Source organism: Hevea brasiliensis, unplaced genomic scaffold (assembly GCF_030052815.1).
Source record: "Hevea brasiliensis isolate MT/VB/25A 57/8 unplaced genomic scaffold, ASM3005281v1 Scaf1, whole genome shotgun sequence".
NCBI classification, from domain to species: Eukaryota; Viridiplantae; Streptophyta; class Magnoliopsida; order Malpighiales; family Euphorbiaceae; genus Hevea; species Hevea brasiliensis.
Genome location: NW_026614585.1, coordinates 11,447,519 through 11,469,722, shown reverse-complemented (window position 1 = coordinate 11,469,722; position 22,204 = coordinate 11,447,519). Strand labels below are relative to the sequence as shown.

General features: G+C 36.4%; 2 protein-coding genes across 2 annotated transcripts in view; one reads left to right on the top strand and one right to left on the bottom strand.

Annotated features, from left to right (window-relative positions):
* The window catches only part of LOC110638606 (histone-lysine N-methyltransferase, H3 lysine-9 specific SUVH4), a 48,414-nt gene extending 29,216 nt beyond the window's left edge, over positions 1 to 19,198 (top strand). The window contains exons 7-15 of the mRNA XM_021789206.2: positions 11,278 to 11,376; positions 12,642 to 12,740; positions 14,291 to 14,340; positions 14,434 to 14,522; positions 15,430 to 15,589; positions 15,714 to 15,819; positions 15,916 to 16,098; positions 17,727 to 17,963; positions 18,653 to 19,198. Coding sequence (XP_021644898.2) covers positions 11,278 to 11,376; positions 12,642 to 12,740; positions 14,291 to 14,340; positions 14,434 to 14,522; positions 15,430 to 15,589; positions 15,714 to 15,819; positions 15,916 to 16,098; positions 17,727 to 17,963; positions 18,653 to 18,766 — 1,137 coding nt within the window. The 3' untranslated portion in view covers positions 18,767 to 19,198. The remainder of the gene's footprint in view (positions 1 to 11,277; positions 11,377 to 12,641; positions 12,741 to 14,290; positions 14,341 to 14,433; positions 14,523 to 15,429; positions 15,590 to 15,713; positions 15,820 to 15,915; positions 16,099 to 17,726; positions 17,964 to 18,652) is intronic.
* A 799-nt stretch (positions 19,199 to 19,997) lies between these two features.
* Positions 19,998 to 21,994, bottom strand: LOC110638607 (uncharacterized). Its single transcript, XM_021789207.2, has 2 exons — positions 21,453 to 21,994; positions 19,998 to 21,062 (listed from the first exon to the last, which is right to left on the bottom strand). Exons 1-2 carry the CDS (start codon positions 21,858 to 21,860, stop codon positions 20,121 to 20,123), a joined length of 1,350 nt encoding a protein of 449 aa, XP_021644899.2. The 5' UTR covers positions 21,861 to 21,994; the 3' UTR covers positions 19,998 to 20,120.
* Positions 21,995 to 22,204: the final 210 nt, after the last annotated feature.

Here is a 22,204-nt window from a genome sequence, read left to right as displayed (position 1 = left end):
TATTTATGATTTTTTCCTAATTAGTAGAACACAATTATAGGAATCAATTGTATATATATACCCATGTACAGATTAATTGAAATGAATGAGAATCATCTCTTTCTACATGGTATCAGAGCAGGTCATCAATCTAGGGTGACTATTTGTTCTCACTACTCAGCTCAGGAGAGATCTTGGCCGCCGACCGGCCGTTTCAATCCCGATCAACATTGCCGCCGTCGCCTCAACCCCCTCATTCCACCACTGTGTGCTGTTGCTTGATCCAGTATACCATTAAAGGACTTCTGAGGTTTGGCTCTCATATCTTATTTCGGTATTTGCTTGATTTGTGATTTTGGGTTATTTTGCTGCTATAAGCACTTTGGATTAGCGTTTCGGTTAGTTTTCTTTGTCTCAACAAATGGCAGACAATAAGAATGTTATTTCTGATGTGATTCCAGTGATGACTAAGATCACGGAACACAAACTTAATGGTTCGAATTACCTGGAGTGGAGTAAGACTGTTAGGGTCTATTTGCGTAGTATTGATAAGGATGATCACCTTACTAAAGATCCACCCACTGATGATACACGACAAACTTGGCTAAGGGAGGATGCTTGGTTGTTTTTGCAAATGAACTCGATTCATGGTGAGGTAATTAGTTTAATTAATCACGTGTGAATTTGTTAAGGAATTGATGGATTACTTAGATTTTCTCAGATTCGTAAAGGGAATATCTCCGTATTTATGATGTTTGTAAGGCATTCTACCGTCGAGAAAGAGGATAAGTCTCTCACGGCTTATTTTATGGATTTTAAACGGTATATGAGGAACTTAATGTATTGTTGCCTTTTAGTCACGATGTAAAAGTTCAACAGCCCAACGAGCAATCGGTTGTTATGAGTTTTCTTGCGTGCCTTCCTTGAGTATGAGATTGCTAAATCTCGATTCTCTCGATTTGAGATTTCCTCTTTGCATGAAACGCTTTACACGGGTCCTTCGCATGAGAGTACCCAATCTTCACAGCCTGCAAGTAGTGCTCTTATTAGTCGTAATCCAAATGGAAAACAGGGTAATAGAAGAGGAAGTAGAGGAGGAATTACAGGCAACAGAAGTAATCAGCGTAATGGAGAGGCTAGTTCTAATCAGGACTCAAGAGGAGTCATTTGTTATTATTGCCATGAGCCTGGCCATACAAAATATAATTGTCCGCAACTTCAGAGGAAAAATCAGCGATCACAGATGGCAAATATGGCAGCAGAGAATTCTACAGTATCTTCCTCTGAGAAAACTATTTTGGTATCTGCAGAGGATTTTGCACAATTTTCCCAGTATCAGGCATCTCTAAAGCCTACCAGTTCCCCCTGTCACTGCGATCGCTGAGTCAGGTAAATCCACTACATGCCTTGTGTCTTCTTCATCCAAATGGGTTATTGATTCGTGCACCGCATCACATGATGTAATTCTAGTCTTCTATCTGCTTTTCAGTCTAATCTCACTTCCTCTACTGTTACTTTAGCTGATGATTCTACTTCTTGTGTCATGGGTTATGGAAATGTGAACCTGACTTTGTCAATTTCTTTATCATCTGTTTTATGTCTATCAAAATTCTCTTTTCATCTACTTCTGTTAGTAAACTTACTCGTAACTTAAATTGTTCTGTTTCCTTTTTTCCGATCGGTGTTTGTTTCGTGATCTTACGACGGCAGCATTATTGGTAGAGGACGCGAGTCGTGGTGGTCTCTACATTCGGAAAATCATGTACCGCGTCGCTTGTTTGCTCCAGTACCTTAACACCTCTTGAAGCTCATTGTAGATTGGGTCATCCTTCTTTGTCTACCATGAAGAAGCTGTGTCCTCAATTTCAGTCTTGATCAGTACTAGAATGTGAGTCGTGTCAGTTTGCAAAACATCATCGTTTGCCTTCTGTGTATAGAGTCAATAAACGGGCTTCATCCCCTTTTGAGTTAGTTCATTCTGATGTTTGGGGTCCTTGTTCTATTACATCTAAAACTGGATTTCATTATTTTGTTACTTTTGTTGATGATTACTCTTGTGTTACCTGGTTATATTTAATGAAGAATCGTTCTGAGTTGTTTTCTATCTTTTGTGCCTTTTGTAATGAAATCAAAACTCAATTTAATATTTCTGTTCGCATATTAAGAAGTGATAATGCCAAAGAATACTTTTCAGCACAATTTCAGTCTTATATGACACAAAATGGCATTCTTCATCAGTCTTCCTGTGCGGATACCCCATCCCAAAATGGCGTGGCCGAAAGAAAAAATCGTCATCTTCTTGAGGTAACTCGTGCTCTTCTTTTTCAAATGAAAGTACCTAAACACTTTTGGGCGGATGCAGTTTCTACAGCATGTTTTTTGATCAATCGTATGCCGTCTTCTGTTCTTAATGGGGATATTCCTTATACTACTTTGTTTCCTACAAAATCTTTGTTCCCTATTGAACCCCGTATTTTTGGTTGTACCTGTTTTGTGCGTGATGTTCGTCCACAGGTTACTAAATTGGATCCAAAATCTCTCAAATGTGTCTTACTTGGGTACTCCCGGCTCCAAAAAGGGTACCGTTGTTTCTCTCCTACTCTTAATCGTTATCTTGTTTCTGCAGATGTCACATTTTTTGAGTCCACTCCATTTTTTCCTCCATCATCTGTGTATGAAAGTCAGGGGGAGGAGGATGATCTCTTAATATATACTGTCCAACCAATGTCTAGTCCTCTCCCACAGCCTGTTCCTTCTGTCTCTAGACCTACTCGACCTCCCGTTGTTCATGTTTATTCCAGGAGATTGGAGATTCCTGACTCAGATCCTCCACCAGCCGCTTCGTTGGGCGATCTTGTACCTCATACTGATCATGATTATGATCTAGACTTACCCATTGCTCTTCGTAAAGGTAAATGTTCATGTACTTACCCTATCTCTTCTTTTGTTTCTTATAATCAATTGTCTTCTTGTTCTCGGTGTTTTGTTACTTCTTTAGACTTTGTTCCTATCCCTAATCACATTAATGAGGCCTTTGTCTCATCTGGCCGGTGTGATGCTATGAAAGAGGAAATGGAGGCTTTAGATGCTAATGGTACATGGGAACTATTGCCTTGCCCACCGGGTAAGAAAGCTATTGGATGCAAATGGATATTTACATGAAAGGTAAATCTCGATGGTTACGTGTGGCTAGGTTAAAAGCACGCCTTGTAGCAAAAGGATATGCTCGACATATGGGGTTGATTACTCGATACTTTTTCTCCCGTAGCTAAACTTACTTCTATTCGCTTGTTTATCTCTTTAGCGCTACATATGATTGGCCTGCATCAATTGGATATCAAGAATGCTTTTCTTCATGGTGATCTTCAGAGGAGGTGTATATGGATCACCCACCTGGGTTTTTTGCTCAGGGGGAGTTGGGTAAATTTTGTAGGCTTCGAAAGTCTCTTTATAGCTTGAAACAAAGTCCTAGGGCCTGGTTTGGGAGATTCAGTGAAGCAGTACAAGAATTTGGTATGCAATAGAGTAAGTGTGATCACTCAAGATTTTATAGGCAACTGAGGTGGCCTAATTCTCTTGGTAGTCTATGTGGATGACATTGTCATCACCGGGAGTGACTCTGCAGTATTTCATCTCTTAAAACCTTCCTCCAAACTCGCTTAGGACCAAAGACTTGGGATTGTTAAAGTATTTCTTGGGTATCGAAGTTATAAGAAGTAAGAAGGGTATTTTCTTGTCTCAAAGAAAATATGTCCTCGATCTATTGACAGAGACAGGAAAATTAGGTGCTAAGCCTTGTAGTGCACCAATGACTCCAACTTTACAACTGTTAGCAGGGGATAGTGAGTTGTTTGAAAATCCAGAGAGATACAGGAGATTGGTAGGAAAATTGAACTACCTTATACCACTGCCCGACATTGCTTATGCCGTTAGTGTGGTAAGTCAGTTTATGTCTTCCACAACTGTTGCTCATTGGGAAGCCTTGGAACAAATCTTATGTTATCTGAAGGGCGCTCCAGGAAGAGGTTTGCTATATGGCAATCATGGGCATTTGAATGTTGAATGTTTTTCAGATGCCGACTGGGCTGGATCTAAGGTTGACAGGAGGTCAACTACTGGATATTGCGTTTTTATTGGAGGAAATTTGGTGTCTTGGAGAAGCAAGAAGCAGAGTGTAGTTTCTCGATCTAGTGCTGAATCGGAATACAGAGCCATGGCACAATCAGTATGTGAGGTAATGTGGATACTTCAATTACTAGATGAGACAGGTTTTAAGAACTCCCTGCCTGCGAAATTGTGGTGTGATAATCAAGCTGCTCTTCATATTGCTTCTAATCCGGTGTTTCATGAGCGGACCAAACATATTGAGATTGATTGTCACTTTATTCGTGAAAAGATTCAACAACAGATCATCTCAACAGGACACATCAAAACTGGAGAGCAGTTAGGAGATATTTTCACAAAAGCTCTGAATGGAGCTAGGATTGACTACATTTGTAACAAGTTGGGCATGATTAACATCTATGCTCCAACTTGAGGGAGAGTGTTATGGAAAGTCAATCACTATATTATTTCTTTGTATATTTTGTATTCTGTATTCCTATTTAGAATTTCTTATTTATGATTTTTTCCTAATTAGTAGAACACAATTATAGGAATCAATTGTATATATATACCCATGTACAGATTAATTGAAATGAATGAGAATCATCTCTTTCTACATGAACCATTAGCCAAAGTAACTTTGGACAAAACCGGAGGAGAAACTAGAGATGAGAAAAGACTTTTGTTACCAGATATATGATCAGAAGCACCAGAGTCTAGGATTCATGGATCAGTCAGCGAAGACTGTGTTAGACAAGCAAAGGAATTATCAGAATGAGCACTGCTAGAAGATTGTTCTTTGGCTGTTTGATATTGCAAATACTCCTTGTAATCAGCTCCAGTTAATAGGATAAAATCTAACACCTGATCCTTTCCATCAGGTAATAAAAGAATACCATTTTCACCGGATTGAGCCATATGAGCAGTTGATCAGCCCACATTATTTGACTGAATGGGGCGTGGTGGTCGACCATAAAGGGCCCAACAAGTGTCTTGAGTGTAATTACTCCTATCACAATAAGTGCAATGAAGCCTTTTACCCTTGCCTATCTGATAAGTTCCCTGTCTTGGTTGGTTTCCACTTTGTGCAGCTAAAAGTGAAGATTCAATTCGGAAGAAATTATTCTTATTGAGTGAGATGCGTAGAAGCCTGGCATACACATCCTTTAGAGTGGGAATAACTGGACTAGTTAATATCTGGTCTCTAACAGAATCAAGGTCAAGTCTTAGCCCAATCAATGCCGAAACCATGAAGAACCTGTCCCGCTGTTGCTCAGAAATATTATCAGTACATGGCATGATAGAATTAAATTCATCTTTCAGTGATTCTACCTATCCCAAATAACTAGACATATCTTGTTGATTTTGCTGCAGATGAACCATATCTGATACTACCTTATAAATACGTTGCACATCATTTGTATATAAGGTTTTCGCCTTAGTCCAGACTTTGCAACAGGTTTTACAAGACTGAAAAATATTAAGTAATTTTGGGTCTAGAGAATGCCACAAAAGACTACATAATTGAGTTTCAATCTTAGTCTAATTAGCTCTATTTGTTAATGTTATATCTATGGCATTTTTAACCAAGTGGTCATCATACCCCTGCCCCATAAACCATAATTTCACTAATGCAGCCCAAGACATATAATTTTGACTTCCTACTAATTTAACAGTAGTAGTAGCTGGTGAATTACTAATGGAAGATAATATGGGTTTGAGAATCTAAAAACCGGTGTTGGATATGGGTGTGAGAATCTCTGAACCTGTGTTGGAGGCTGTATTGGAGGACTCCTCAATCTCAGACATGTTGGCAAGAGAAGCACACTGAAATGTTGCTCAGAAATACGTTAGAAAAGCCTTCTATATGAAGAGGTAGTGACAAAAAAGTGAGAAATAGGTGACGGGACCAACGTGGTTGAGGTCACCTGAGGCCGGCGAGTCGACGGAAAGAAGCGCGTGAAGGAGCGTGTACCGGAGTCTTTTGCTAGCTGTTAGTGGAGAGGCCTATCCTAGGCTGGGTAATCCCCTGCCATGGACTCCCAGAAAGTGACCGGAAAAAAAAGGAAAAGTTCCTCCCTATGAGGACTTTGTTTCAGATTTCAAATCAGACCCACCGAGGGCTCTGATACCATGTGAGAAAATAGAACAAAAGAAGAATAATTGAAGAGCTTGATTATTCCCTCAAGCCAATGGTGTCAATTTATAATCTGTACATGACAACTAAATAGAAAATACAATCCTAATTAAATACGTAATTATAGCCACGATTCTAGCACCTAAATATATTCACACAATCACTACAGATACACATATCCTCGCTATTTATGGTATATATTTTAACAGGCAGAAAGTAGAAGTGTAATAGCTGATGTGATTTCTATGATTAAAATCACAGACCACAAACTTAATGGTTCTAATTATCTGGATTGGAGTAAAACGGTTCGGATTTATTTGCGGAGTATTCATAAGGATGATCATCTCATCAAAGATTCACCTACTGATGATACAAAGCAGACTTGGATGAGGGAGGATGCTTGTTTGTTCTTGCAAATTCGAAATTTCATTAACAGTGAGGTAATTAGCTTAATTACACTGGGAGTTTGTTGAAGAATTGATGGATTATTTAAGATTATTTAGAATTCTTATATTCGGGTAAAGGAAATATCTCTCATATTTATGAGGTGTGTAAGGCAAGATAGGTCACTCACAGCCTATTTTATGAATTTTAAAAGGATCTATGAGGAACTTAATGTTTTAATGCCGATTAGTCCTAATGTGAGTTTTAGCAAGCTCAACGAGAACAAATGGCTGTTATGAATTTTTTGGCAGGTCTTCCCCCAGAGTTTGAGACTGCTAAATTTCAAATACTTTCTGGTTTTTAAATTTCATCTCTGCATGATACTTTCTCAAGAGTACTTCGTATTGAAGCTCCCTAATTCTCCCAATCTGTTAATAGTGCTCTTGTTAGTCGTACTAACAGTGGCAGACAAAGTCATAGAGAAGGCAGTAAAGGAGGGTATAGTAGCAATAGGGGTAACTAGCGTAGTGGGGAGGTTGCCCCTAATCATGACTCAGGAGGAATTGAATGTTACCATTGTCATGAGCCAGGTCATATAAAAAGTTATTGTCCGAAACTTCAGAATCAGAATCCACGATATCGGATGGCCAATATGGTAGTTGATGACTCTTAAATAGCTCCTTTTGAGAAAGCAGTTTTAGTATCTGCTGAAGAATATGCACAGTTCTTACAGTATCAGGCCTCTCTAAAGTCCTCTAGTTCCTCAGTTACTGCAATAGCTGAGTCAGGTAAATCTACTACATGCCTTGTCTCCTCCAAATGGGTCATTGATTCTGGTGCTACAGACTACATGAAAGGTAATTCTAATCTTTTGTCTACATTTCAACCCCATCATCCTTCATCCTCTGTTGTTTTGACCGATGGGTCCAAGTCTTGTGTCATTGGTTCTGGCATTGCAAATCTCACACCATCCATTTCTGTATCATCTGTTTTGTGTCTACCCAAATTCGTATTTAATTTACTCTCTGTTAGTAAACTTACTCGAGTCTTAAATTGTAGTGTCTCATTTTTTCCTGATCATTGTTTATTCCAGGATCTTACGACGAAGCAGATTATTAGAGGATATGAGTCTGAAGGCCTCTACATCCTTGACGAACAGGTGTCAAGATCTCTTGTGTGTTCCAGTATTTTAACTCCTATTAAAGTCCACTGTAGGTTGGGATATCCGTCTTTATCTGTCTTGAAAAAGTTATGTCCATAGTTTCAGTCTTTGTCAGTTTTAGATTGTAAGTCCTGTCAGTTTGCCAAACATCATCGTTTGCTTAAAGTATCTCGAGTCAATAAACGGGCTTCGTCCCCTTTTGAGTTAGTTCATTCTGATGTATGGGGTCCATGTCCTGTTATTTCAAACTCTAGATTCTAGTATTTTGTTATATTTGTTGATTATTATTTTCATGTTACTTGGTCATTTTTAATGAAAAATCGTTCGGAATTATTTTCTATTTTTTGTGCCTTTTGTGCTGAGATTCAAAATCAATTTAATACTTTTGTGCGTATATTGAGAAGTGATAATGCTAAGAAATATCTTTCTGACAATTTTCAAACCTATATGTCACAAAAGGCATTCTTCATTAGACATCTTGTGTTGATACTCCATCCTAGAATGGGGTTGCTGAAAGGAAAAATAGACATCTCCTTGAGGTAGCATGGGCACTCCTTTTTCAAATGAAGGTTCCTAAATAGTTTTGGGCTGATGCAGTTTCTACAGCTTATTTCCTGATTAATCGTGTGCCATCATCTATCATTAACGGTAACATTCCTTATACCATTTTGTTTTCTTCTAAATCATTGTTTCCTATTGAACCTAGTATATTTGGCAGTACTTGTTTTGTGCGAGATGTTCGTTCACAGTTTACTAAATTGGATCCCAAGTCTCTTAGGTGCCTCTTCCTTTGATATTCTCAACTTCAAAAAGATAACAGATGTTTTTCTCCAACCCTTAATCGTTATATTGTGTCTGCTGATGTTACCTTTTTTTGAATTTACTCCATTCTTTCCTCCCTCACCTATTTATGAGAGTCTGGGGGAGGAAGATGATCTCTTAGTCTATTTTGTCCATCCAGTGTCAAGTCCTCAGCCAGGTCCTCAGAATTCTCCTTCTCCCGCACCGGCTCAACCCTTTCGCCCACCTATTGTTCATGTTTATTCTAGGAGAGTGGAGACTCTTGACTCAGATCCTCCAACTTCTTTGTCAGAAGATCGAGTTCCATCCACTACTCCTCACTCGAACTTAGATCTTCCCATTGCTCTTCGCAAAGGTAAACGTCAATGTACTTACCCTATCTTTTCCTTTGTATGTTATAATCACTTGCCTCCTTCATCTCGTTGTTTTATTAGTTCTCTAGATACTATTTCTATTCCTAAAACTGTTGCGGAGGCATTGTCCCATTCTGGCTGGCGTGTTGCAATGGAAGAGGAAATGGTGGCTTTAGATATTAATGGTACTTGGAAATTGGTGCATCTGCCCTCGGATAAGAAAGCTATTGGATATAAATAGGTTTTTACAGTCAAAGTGAATCCCGATAGTACTGTGGCTCGTCTCAAAGCTCGCCTTGTTGTTAAAGGATATGCTCAGACTTATGGAACTGATTTTGCTGACACTTTCTCTCCTGTTGCTAAATTAGCTTTTGTTCGCTTGTTTGTTTCTTTGGCAGTTAGATATGATTAGCCTTTACATCAGTTAGATATTAAAAATGCTTTCCTTCATGGTGATCTCTTGGAGAAAGTTTATATGGAGCAACCACCAGGTTTTGTTGCTCAGGGGGAGTTAGGCAAAGTTTGCAGGCTCCGAAAATCCCTTTATGACTTGAAACAGAGTCCTCGAGCTTGGTTTAGCAAATTCAGTGAGGTAGTTCAACAGTTTGGTATGAAGAAGAGCAAGTTCGATCATTCGGTATTTTATAGACATTCTGAAGCTGGACTAATCTTACTTATAGTATATGTTGATGATATTGTTATTACTAGAAATGACTCTGCAAGCATTTCATCACTCAAGTCATTCCTTCAGACTTAGTTTAAAATAAAAGATTTGGGTTTGTTAAAATATTTATTAGGCATTGAAGTTTCAAGGTGTAAGAAATGCATCTTCTTATCTCAGAGGAAGTATGTCCTTGATTTATTAGCAGAAACAGGAAAATTAGGTGCCAAAGCATGCAGTGCACCAATGATTCCAAATCTTTAGCTTATAGCAAGAGATGGTGAACTATTTGAGGACCCTGAAATGTATAGGAGATTGGTTGGCAAGCTTAATTATCTCACAATGACTAGTCCGAATATTGCATATTCAGTTAGTGTTGTAAGTCAATTTATATTTTCTCCTACTGTTAACCATTGGGAAGCTTTGGGGCAAATTTTATGTTACTTAAAGGGTGCTCCAGGTCGTGGTCTCTTATATAGAAATCATGGGCACTTAAATATTGAGTGTTTCTCAGATGTAGATTGGGTTGGTTCAAAGATTGATAGGAGATCCATTACAGGATATTGTATCTTTATTGGAGGAAGCTTAGTGTCTTGGAGAAGTAAGAAACAGACTGTAGTTTCTCGTTCGAATGTTGAATTAGAATATCGAACTATTGCCCAAGCTGTGCATGAAGTAATGTGGATACATCAGTTATTAGAAGAAATGGGTTTTGAGACCTCATCTCGTGTCAAATTATGGCTTAACAATCAAGCCGCTCTCCATATTGCCTCAAAACCACTATTTCATGAGCGTACTAAGCATATTGAAATTGTTGTCACTTTCTTCGAGAAAAGATTCATCAGAAGATCATTTCAACTGGGCATATCAAAACCAGAGAGCAATTAGGAGATATTTTCACAAAGGCTTTGAACAGGGACGGGTTGACTACATTTGTAACAAGTTGGGCATGATTAATATCTGTGCTTCAACTTGAAAGGGAGTGTTATAGGAAGTCAATCCTTTAATTATTTAAATAATATTCTTTATTAATTAGTTAGCTAATTAGTTAGCATAATTAGTGGGATATCACCCCAATTAGAATACTTAATTATAGGACTCTTTGTATATAAATATATTGTATCTCATTCAATAAAAAACACAGAAAAATATTTACTTCAATAAACAAGCTCCTGCAGCTTCCTACTCCAAACATGATGCAATGACGTGTTTTTAATGCTATGCTTTTGAGTAGGAATCATCTCCATTATTATCATCCTCAAATTTTTTGTAGTCAACGTTCTAATAACTGAAAAATGCATACACCTGTTTTTCAAAGCATCTTATTGGTGCTTAACTTTGTGACTTGCATAACAATAGGATCTCAGAGAAAAGCTATCCCCAGTCCACTTGACTCTCTTTACCTGGCCTGGATGTCCAAAACCATTTTGGCCAGAACATCTAAAACTTCTGAAAAAGGTCCCAAATATCTCTTGAACATTCTGCATAACCACATTCCAACCACTGCTTCTGTAGCTGATTACAGACAAAATTTCAGATTGGCATCTTTACTCTCAGCTAACAAGTAAAAGGTTAGGAAATAGTCTTTTACTGTAGACATGCCACTGATATCAAGGCCAAAAAAAAAGGGTTATCTTTGCAGCTTTAATATTAGAATTGCCAAGTGACATGTTACTTGTACTGTATTTAATTGCAGAATTGTGTGGAGCAATGTGTGCCTGTGCGAGTTATTCGTGGCCATGAATCTGCCAGCAGCTACAGTGGCAAGCTTTACACATATGATGGGCTGTACAAGGTAAACTATCTCTAAAAAAAATGAGAACTTTGTCTAGTTGTCATACTGTTGAACTTTAATTTTTGAAAAAATTAATATTTAGTCCCTCTATTTCAACGACACTAATTATTTGGTCCTTCTGTTTTAAAAAAATACATCAGTTGGTTCCTGTAATTTTATCCCATTTACTCTTTAGCCCCTCCGGTTATTTTAGGTGTTAGTTTAAATTTTATTCAGTTCTTTTAATTTGAAAAATATAGTTATATAGACCCCCATGACGTTATTCCTTTCTCCTTTAAATGCATTAACTAACAAAAAACTTGATTTAATTTTAAAATGGATGGAGGGACTAAAGAGTAGACGAAATAAAAATGCAGGAACTAACTAGTATATTTTTCAAAATAGGAGGACTAAGTAGTTATTTTCGTTAAAATAAAGAGGCTAAATAGTAATTTTTCCTTAATTTTTTTGGTATGGTAGGCAATCATCTATCAAAATTTTGCTGATGCCTATGAACTGCCAGATAATTGCCTAATGAACTTTATTGAAAATTGTGCTTGTGCACTTTGTTGGACTTGTGACTTTTAAACTGTTGTCTCAGCCCTGAAATATGAATTTGTCATTTTAGAGGCTTGTGAAAGCTGGATTGTTCATTTCTGTTAGATTTTTTTTTAAATGTTTAAATGTTCTATTTTTAATTGTTAGTTGTATTTGTATCACCAACTTAATTCTTGGGAAATAATATTCGTTTCAAAAAATTGAATACAGCTGAATGGTTCAGTTTGCTTTGTCACAATATTAGCTCTTTGGTTTTATGTTGCGCAGAACAGTTGTTGGGATTAGATTTTCAAAGGCAACGACAAAGTTTAATGATCAGACTGCTGGTTTTGGTTAAAAAAAGGTGCTTAAAATGTTTATATCAAGTCTCCTTGAGCCTCACCATTGAACTTGTACTATTTCTCAACATCTAGAATTCTTATGGGGGTATTGCTCTCACATATTCAACTTGGCAAGTTGCTATATTTGTACCCGCTTTAGGGGTGAATTGGGCTGAATGGGCAATAAAGATGACCAATTTATATGTTGCATTCCCTTTACTTGTTCTTTCATTATTTTAAACTTGATAGTGGGTCTTCTGAAGAAAGATAAATTGCTTTCTGTTCATCTTAATACAATTTTTTTTGGGTGTTGTTTTTCATGTAAACATTTCTCTTTTGTTCAATTATATACATTCTTTTTAAAGCAGCTGGGAAGTCTAATCATTCCACTAATAACTCTGTTCACAGGTTGTGCAATATTGGGCAGAGAAAGGGATATCTGGTTTTACTGTGTTTAAGTATCGGCTAAGGCGACTGGAGGGACAGCCAACATTGACCACTAACCAGGTTTATATGTTTACTTTTAAATTGATGACAACTGAATCTCATCTACCATCTCTTTGTTTTTCTTGTCCAATATACTGTGGAAAAATGGGAGAACCATTGCTTTTAAACGTGAAAGGTGCCAGGAATTTTCATTTCCTAAGGCTTTGGTCATCATGCTTGGTGCTCAAAGCATAAACCAAGGCATAAATCACACCATCATCACATTGTGATATTCATTCAAAATATAAGCTCCAAACCATCACATGTACTTCTCAATCGGCGAAAGAGCACTAAATCAAATCAAGCTATAGAGCAATTGAAGCAAACACAAAATTGTGTAACTAATCTACTGATGTTTCTAGGACAAAATTCATTTGATGTCTTCACTTTTCCTTTTCCTCTTTAATGCATTTATAAAATCGAGGTGTTTTTCCCCTAATAAAAGGAATAGTTCAGACCTTTAAACTTTTATAATTGATATCTCACACTTTCCCATATGAGCTTGTCAAGTGCATGATTCAAAATTGAATATGAGAAAATAAGCATAAAGTGAATAAGGCAAGCATCTCAAGTGCCTAAGTAATACTTAGATAAAGTTGCTTTGCCTTGAGGTAGGTGAGGCACTTTGGCACTGCTCCATTTCATATGGGCACGTAGATGAGTGCTTGGCTTGTCATTGATGACATTGGGGGAACCTGGTTATTTACATAGTTTTTTTTTTTTTTTTTAATAATTATTTAATTGCCTTTGAAGTTAAGGTGCTTCTTGTGCTTTGAACTATTCCTTTTTGTTAATCTAATTTCTTTAGAGATCAAAATATGATTAAAAGGATCAAATCTTGATCAATCTAAATCCATTATTTCTCAAGCTTAAATATTTTCAAGTTGGCTCCGCAATTTGGGTTTCAGGATTAGTTTTTGTACATGAAACTGTAAATGAACTTTTCTTTTTCACAAAATAGAATTCTTTGTCCTTGTAAGTAGCATTAATTATTTGACTTTGGAGGTTATAAATAAAACAGTTTTGTGCATTTGGTGGAAGCCTCTTACTAGTGAAGAATGTGTTGTGTATATGTGAATGATGTTATTGCATAATCTTGTTTCTCATTTGATGTGAGGAGTTGCTCTTTTATTTCCTTACAGAGTTATGCTCTGACAGCATACATTTCTTTTATAACTATTACATTTTGGTAATTTTCAATTGCATCTTGACCGTCACCAGCAATTGACATTGATGGCAATTTTCAGTGTCAACCACAATTCATCATTTTTTATATAATTTTCTCATAGTTCATATAACTAGAAAATAAGCAGTTATTATAGGTTCAAAATTTTCCATGAACTTGTATTTTTGAACAAAATTGCCTTTTTTTTTTCCATAGTACTCAAAATAGCATAAAATATTTTCCAATGGATTTCTTGTTTGCAACCAAATAACAGAGAAGAAGTCATTTTCTCAAAAATATTTTTCATAGCTAAGTTACTTTCCATGAAACAAATCAAGCCTTCATGTTTTTGTTCTATGTTATTCTGACTCTTCTCATTTCTCTCATTCGATCATTCTTTTGACAGGTCCAATATGTTTATGGACGTGTTCCCCAATCAATTTCTGAAATTAGAGGGTAAAAACAGTTTTTTGTATTATTGAATTGAAGCTTGTTGCTTTGCATTCCTATCTCAAAGTGTAATTAGTTTCTGCTGTTTGATTGGCTAAGGTTGATATGTGAGGACATTAGTGGGCGTCAAGAGGATGTCCCAATTCCAGCTACAAATTTGGTTGATGATCCACCTGTTCCACCAACAGGCATGTTCTGCTTTAAAATTTTATAACTCGCTGACAGCTATTATTTGTTAAATATGAAACATGCCTAATTGAGCGGTGCCTTTGTGTTTGCTTGTCTTATATCTAGTGTTTAACTTAAATAATTAAGTTTTGATTCTCTGTCATTTGTCATGGATTCTGAAGCATGGATCATGGCACAAAAACAGTATGGTAAAATTATGGTTCTTGGTTTGTCATTAGATGCTTTATTCTCATCCCATCAAACTTGTACAACATGTGAATTATAGTAAGGTTGGGTGGAATTTGCAATTTTGGTGCCCCATTCATTACTATATGCAAAGTTTTCAAAATTTAAAAATTTTCCAATTTGGTGTATTGGGGATAACCTTATGGTAAATATAGATGAAGGTTGATGGTGGTTAAATGTTCAATAAAGCTTTATCTTTAGGGTGTGCGAGGACTAAATCCAAAAGCGAATTGATAGATGAGTTCTCACTTTTGTTTCTGGTCCCCTTTGACTATTTAATCTCGATTCACTCTAAATAAAAGGAAAAATTCTTGTTTCAGCATTTGTTCTGTCACTTTTATGGCTGTGGCCTAGGATTCCATCAAAGAGGTTGTAGGTTTTTGGGCTGAGATCAACTATTTCATGCAAAGTAAAGAAGAAGGGCATGGTCATATCCTTCCCTTCTGAGGATTATACTGCTAGAACCATATTTAGATAAGGGCAATTTTGTTCTTAAAAAAATTTGCTCAATTCATATTCATTACGCCAACTTCACTGATTGAGCTAATGCCCCACCTTCCTTTCTCACTTCCATTCATCATGTTGTGTGTATTTTACTACATATGTATGTTGCTGGATTTCATGCGATGCTACCAGATCTAAACTGTCAAAATAACTCATGTTTTTTCTTGAATTATTCAGATTTCACATACTTCAAGTCTATACAAGTTGCCCAGAACATAAAGATCCCAACTAATGCCTCTGGCTGCAACTGCAAAGGAGCTTGTATGGACCCTCGGACATGTGCTTGTGCAAAGCTTAATGGCTGTGATTTCCCCTATGTGCATCGGAATGGTGGCAGGTGTGCAATTCAACCATCGCTTAGAGAGAACTTGTATTTCAACATTTTATAAGCACAAATAGTTTTGTTTGTTTACTTTTTCTTGTCGAAGCCATTAGACTAAATTTTGTTTGTTTACTTCTAGGCTTATCGAAGCCAAGGCTATTGTTTTTGAATGTGGTCCAAATTGTGGCTGTGGACCTCATTGTGTCAATCGAACGTCCCAAAGAGGACTGAAGTATCGTTTTGAGGTTTGATAGTTGTCTCAATTTGCCTGAATGCCTACTATCATCTTCAATGCTCGGAAGTGGTTATAGGTACATTCATTCTAATGGTTAACTTCACAGGTTTTTCGGACCCCAAAAAAAGGTTGGGCTGTTAGATCATGGGATTTCATACCTTCTGGAGCACCAATCTGTGAGTATGTGGGAGTACTAATGAGAACAGAAGACTTGGATAGTATCTCTGACAATAACTATATTTTTGAAATCGACTGTTTGCAGACAATGAGGGGGATTGGTGGAAGAGAGGTATCCTAATTTTGGATATAATATGGGATAGATTACTAAAATACCTGTACAAAATGCACTTGAGCACTGTTATTTTCTTAAATGTAAATTGTATGATTTGCGACACTTAAATCTTTCATTAATCTCACCTTGTTGTCCTTCAATTTTTAAATGAAACAATTTCTTTGTCTGCCTTTTAGATTCCCGGGGATTAAATAGTTATTCCATTAAAAAACTCAAGTACTAGAAGGATTTTTAATCTAGAAGGGCTTAAGTTTGCTCATGGTCACTCCACTTATCATTGAATTTCAACATAGTTACTAAACTTAGATTTGTATTAGAAATAAGGTCACTATTGCCATATCTTTCGTTTGATATTATAGCTAAATTGTTAATGTGTTGACTAAGAAATAGCTCATGTTTAATTCTAGAATTATATTAGAAGAAATTTACTTGGTTATCATTCAAAAAATTTGAATGTTAATTCTATTGAAATTTAGTAGCATTAAACTTTTTGAAACAAAATTTTAATGTAATTTTGCTCATGCATATTGTTGTTTAATGACCATGTGTCCAACTGAGCCAATATAAAATTTTTTTAATGGAAGGACTAAACTTTAATCATTTTAAAAATTTGGCACCACAAAATTTGCTTGTGTAATCATTTTGCCAAACATGACATGCTTTATAATTGACCTTATAATTTGTTATTATGAATTGTTTATTTCATTTTGCTGTTCAGTTATATTAATTTCCCATTCTAAATGGTATGGTTGCTACTCTTTCCAATACCGTATGTTATAAATTCATCAGACCATCAAATACAATATTTAGTAATTCAACAATTGATTATTTTTTATGTAACGGCCATAGAGAGGGCATAATAGTGGGTTTAATGCAACTTGAGAAAGGGGGAATAGGCAAGTAGAGTATCTGTATTGGTGCATTTTGTTTGTTTTACATTTGCAGTCTTTCACAATTGACAAAGTCATTCAAGGTGTAGTTGATGCAGAACCTACTATAGATTTTAGGTCTATTTATTTTAAGAAGAAATTTAGGAAGTAGATTTTTTTTTTTTTTGGGGGGGAAGTTTGAGTTTTGAGTTGGTTTAGTAGTCCTAATTAGTGTTTGTTTAATATTTTCTAAGTTTGGAATTCTTAATCCTAGTGCTAGTAGGGTTACCAATCATACTATAAATACTTGTTATCTAGGTGTTTTGGTAGAACTTATTATTGTTGATATTGATAATTGAGAATTAATAACTTTTTAAGATTTGTTTCTCTTCCTTTTTGATGTTCTACATAAATTTGTTATCAAAGTTTTTAATGTTTTTACTTCTGGAAATCACCCAGAGCATTCAATATGAAACCTTTGTATCTTCTAATTCTTATTATGTTGGTGCATCTAGGACTCATGCTAGTAACTCTTCCATACAGTGTTTTCATTGTCATGATAAAGGCCTTGCATCAGTAGTCCATTGTATGAGTTTGACTGGCTATAAGCCACTGTAGATTTATTGTTTTGGATAACAAGGTGTAAAGTGTAATCTAAGTGGACTTTTGGCATGGTATTGTACTTTTCCATTCAATTTTTTCCTTCATTTCCTTGATATATTGAGTTTGCTTTTTTCTATTTTCTTTTGCAAACAGAGGCGACTTGGAAATGTATCAGTGCCAACAATTAACAACACAGATGGACCTGATGATCAAAAGTTGGAAAGTGTGCCAGAATTCTGCATTGATGCAGGTTCCACAGGAAATATTGCCAGGTTCATTAATCATAGTTGTGAGCCTAATCTGTTTGTTCAGTGTGTTTCAAGCTCACACCATGACCTCAAGCTTGCTCGGGTAATGCTATTTGCAGCGGACAACATACCCCCTTTGCAGGTTATTAAAAACCTTTGTTTTGTGATATTCCACATTGCAGTTGTTGAATTTGTGCTCTTGTTAATTCGGTCCTTTTATTGCTGGATTTGTAATTGAAAAGCATGTTATTTGGTGTCTCATGATTCATATTTTATCATTGTTTGGTAATTAACATTCTCGTGCTTGGGATAATTCCATGTGATGAAAATTATTCTGTATTTTGCTTTGCAATATAATTCAAGTTTGAAAAGGCATCTTTGAGTAAGCTTCTCTCTGGATGTTATAAGGGAATTCTATCATTGGCTAATGATGATTTTCCTGTGAGTATTATGTTTCTGCAGAGGTGTTTAGATTGGCTGTTACAGCTAGGTTTTATGGTTACAGTCAGCTGTTGGCTATTGTCACTGACTTTGCTGTTGTGATTTCCAGTTGCTATTGGGTTAGAAAATAATAGTCATCTTTGGTAAAATAGCTATTATAAGTGTTATTTAGTTAAACCTGACGAACTAACAGTAGCTTCAAATTCAAGTCTGCATTTGGACTTATGTTATTTCCGGAAAAGTTGATAATCAGGTTAGAGTTCTGGCCTTTGTAAACTCCAAAAATGGAGTTGTTGGACATTTAGGGCCTAAAATGCCAATCAAGAGGGTGCTTAAGTTTCTTTTTTTCTATTTCAATTTTAATTGACCTTTTCTATTTCTTGATTATAGGAGCTTACGTATGACTATGGCTACGCTCTTGATAGTGTCACTGGTGCTGATGGGAAAATCAAACAGATGGCATGCTACTGTGGTGCAGCGGATTGTCGGAAGCGCTTGTTCTAGTTGGTCATGTAAAGTTCTATTCATCTAATGCTGCTCTTTTGGCTAAACAAATACTGGGCATTACTGCAATAACAATAAGTTGATCTGTTGTATATCTGTTCTCTGAGTATCTTCTGTTGTAGCCTTTAAGCCCTGGTTCTCCCTTTTTTTGTTGGGTTCATGTCCTTTGATTAAACCAGGAGTGCCACACACCAAACAATACAAGGATACTATAGTTCAAAGCAATGATGAAAAAAAAAAAGGAAAAGAAGAAAAGAAAAGAAAAAAGAAAGAGGAAACTTTGTGCACTATTTTTGTGGAAGCTCATGGAGAGGAAAACATCATTGACAACGCATACATTTCAATATTTTTGAATCAGTGTTTGCATTATATTGTGTATAACTTCAACTGAATTTCTAAAAATTTGCTTCTTTATCGGTGGTCGATGTCTAATTTACCACAGCTTTAATTGGGTTCAATTACAATAAATATAGTTTTTATTGTGGGTAATCTACTTTAAAGTCTGACGAATATAATAAAAATTTATTATTTTGTATTTTACTTGGAAGTCTTTGTTATTTTACAACGTAGAGCAAATCCTTAACCTACACAACACTATGAAAATACTTTCTAGATGAAGGTATGATGATGCTTAACAGAGACCAAACTTTGCAAATATGGTAAGCAGCAATGTGGTGTCGTCTTCTTTGCCAATGTCTATTTTGCAGAAATTGCGTTTCAGGACTTAACTACGAAGGTGGAACACAAACTTAAGGACCTAAAAAATTTTACCCAAGGTGGCAGCTTTGTGTAAGCAAGGCGGAAGCTTGTGTTTTTCTGTGCCCTTAAAATATTGGGTTATGATACTTGTATTGGAGGAAAAGTAAATTTAAAAAAAAAATTAATTTTTTTATTTGACACAGTAAAAATAGTTATTTCCTGATTTTTTATATAAATAAAGAGACTATGATTCAGAGATTTCTCCACCCCATCTACGCGAAAATGAGAAAGAAATGATAAGCAATGATGAGTTATCCTCGCAAATCTCATTTTAATTTTCCATCAAAATACAGGAACTTATATTCCTAATGTTTAATTTAAAAAAAAACACAGAAATTCCTTAAACCTTTTATTTCCCCTTTTTTTTTTCCTATTTCATAGATTAAATATATCTTTTTTCTTTTTTTAATCTAGCCAAAATCAATTCGAGATGTTTTACAACTTAATCCTCAAAAATCCATATAGCTAGAGGTAAATGAGAATACTTTACGTTACAGTAAAGTACTTGAGTTAGAAATAGAAAGGAATAATTATACAGTCACGGTTTCTATAATACAGAAGTTAGCATAGTTTCTCAATGAAGATAATACAATTCTCAAATGGATTCGTCCATTTCCAAGGTGGCCTTTGTCCGATACTTGCGGCCTGATTTCTGCGAACTGTTTTTCCTCTCAGCTGCTGTTTCAGGTTCATCTTCCTCCATGGCACACGTTTCGCCATCTTCTGTATCGCTAGCTGCAATGCATATTGGTAAACCCCTCCTAAGCATAGACTCCTTGCTGGCTTCATCCTGGTTTTGTTTCGACTCAGAGTGATTGTTGACTGTTTCAGTATCAAGGGCTTTCCTCTTTGGTATGAAGGTTAGTGATTTTGGAAGATCAAAGGGAGCATCATCTGGCTGTGATTCTGTAGTATTTGACTTCTTCAGCATCTTAAGAAAGTCCATAAAGGCTTGCCGGTTAGATTGTTCATCTACATCACTTGATGAATCGAAAGTGTAGCGCGTGTATTTTGAAGGATTTCGCATATAATCTGGAATCCCAGAAGGATAATCAGAGGGCAAAGGATACACCAAAGACTCATCTACTGAATCAGTTTCCATGTGTGTGCCTCTGATTCCATCAGACTCTTCATCAAAATCATCTTTACATTCTGGATCAAACCGTACACGTTTTTGTGACTTTGAATCCAGCTGATTATTTCTTGACTTAGAATCAGAATCATCATCCCTTCTCTTTAGAATGGACTTCAAGTTTCCATCCTCAGACACCTTAACTTGATTATCAGCAATAGCCAGTAAATCTTGCTCAGAAACCCGCAAAGAATCCATCTTAATAGCTGCTTCTGCATCTTCTTTGAGCCTAATTTTAGCAGCAATGAGATTTGCACGCGGATCCCTAGGGATGTCCCTAATCGAATCGGGAAGCTCATTGTTAGAATCTACCTCTATCCCATAGTCAGTTACTTCTTTCATATACAAGCGGTCACCAGCCTTTTCTTTGCCAACAGCTACTTTGTCATATTGATCTTCCTCTTCCTGCATTTAAATAAATGATAATCACAATCAGAAGGTTAAGATAAGTTCTGAAGGGAGAAACCCAATAGAGCTACTAAGTTGTACAGTGAACGAAAGCGCATTATAATTCGAATTCATGCTTCTGAAATTCACCATCATCTATTAAAGTCTCGCATAGATACAATTTGCAATAGCAAACCAAACCATTTCTGAAACAAACAAGGAAAGCAACAAGAAGACCACCACTAAAAGCAGAAACGAAAACAAACAGAAAGCTCCTACAGGGCTCCCTCTTGCGTGATAAAATCCAAATGGTTTCACCATGATATCATAAATTGGTCATTCGCTTAACACATCAGGATAATTCAGATTGTTAAGTGAAGGGGGGGAAAAAGAAAAAATTAAGGATACCTCGTAATCAAGAGTACAGTCCAAGCCAATGGAGTTCTTAATCTCCCACTCTTCATCATTATAATCATCAGGTTTCGGCTTCGCCGATCGGCTCGAAGAGCCACCTGACTGCTCATCATCGAAGTCATCATCGAGGTCATCCAGGTCCTTCTCCAGCTCCAACCTAAAATCCACATCGGAATTCTCCCGATTGCCAGAGAAAAACTCTTTCTTGAACAGAAATGAATCCGTTAAGGTTTCGGGTTCGGAGTTGTCCTTGTCTCTGTTCCATTCGGTTCGCTCGATTTCATCGTCTGCGAGACACCATAGAGAAGTTAGGTTGGAAGATGCAGCCGTCGTGGAGGAGGAGGAGGAGGCGGCTAGGGATCCGAATGCTTTATCGACTCGGACTCTGAAACTATCTTCCATGACAAGTAATTTTCAGTTTTCTGGGTTGAATTGAGAAGGGGATAGGGCTTTTGATTTTGAGAGATTGTCCATTCAGGTATTTATCCTGTGCGATGATTGAGCTGCTCGGTTCTATGACCAAACGATGTCGGTTTCTTGAACCGGATCAGGATCCGTATGGCAACCGACTCTAGTACACCCGACAGGATGCTGGCCTGCTTATGGGCTGAAATATTATCTAGGGCAATTTACAATTTATTATTTTGTAGTTTTGCCATTTTTTATGATAAATAATTATTTTGTCAATATTATTATTATTAAAAATTTTAATATTTTAATTTTTATTAACATGACACTTTTAATAT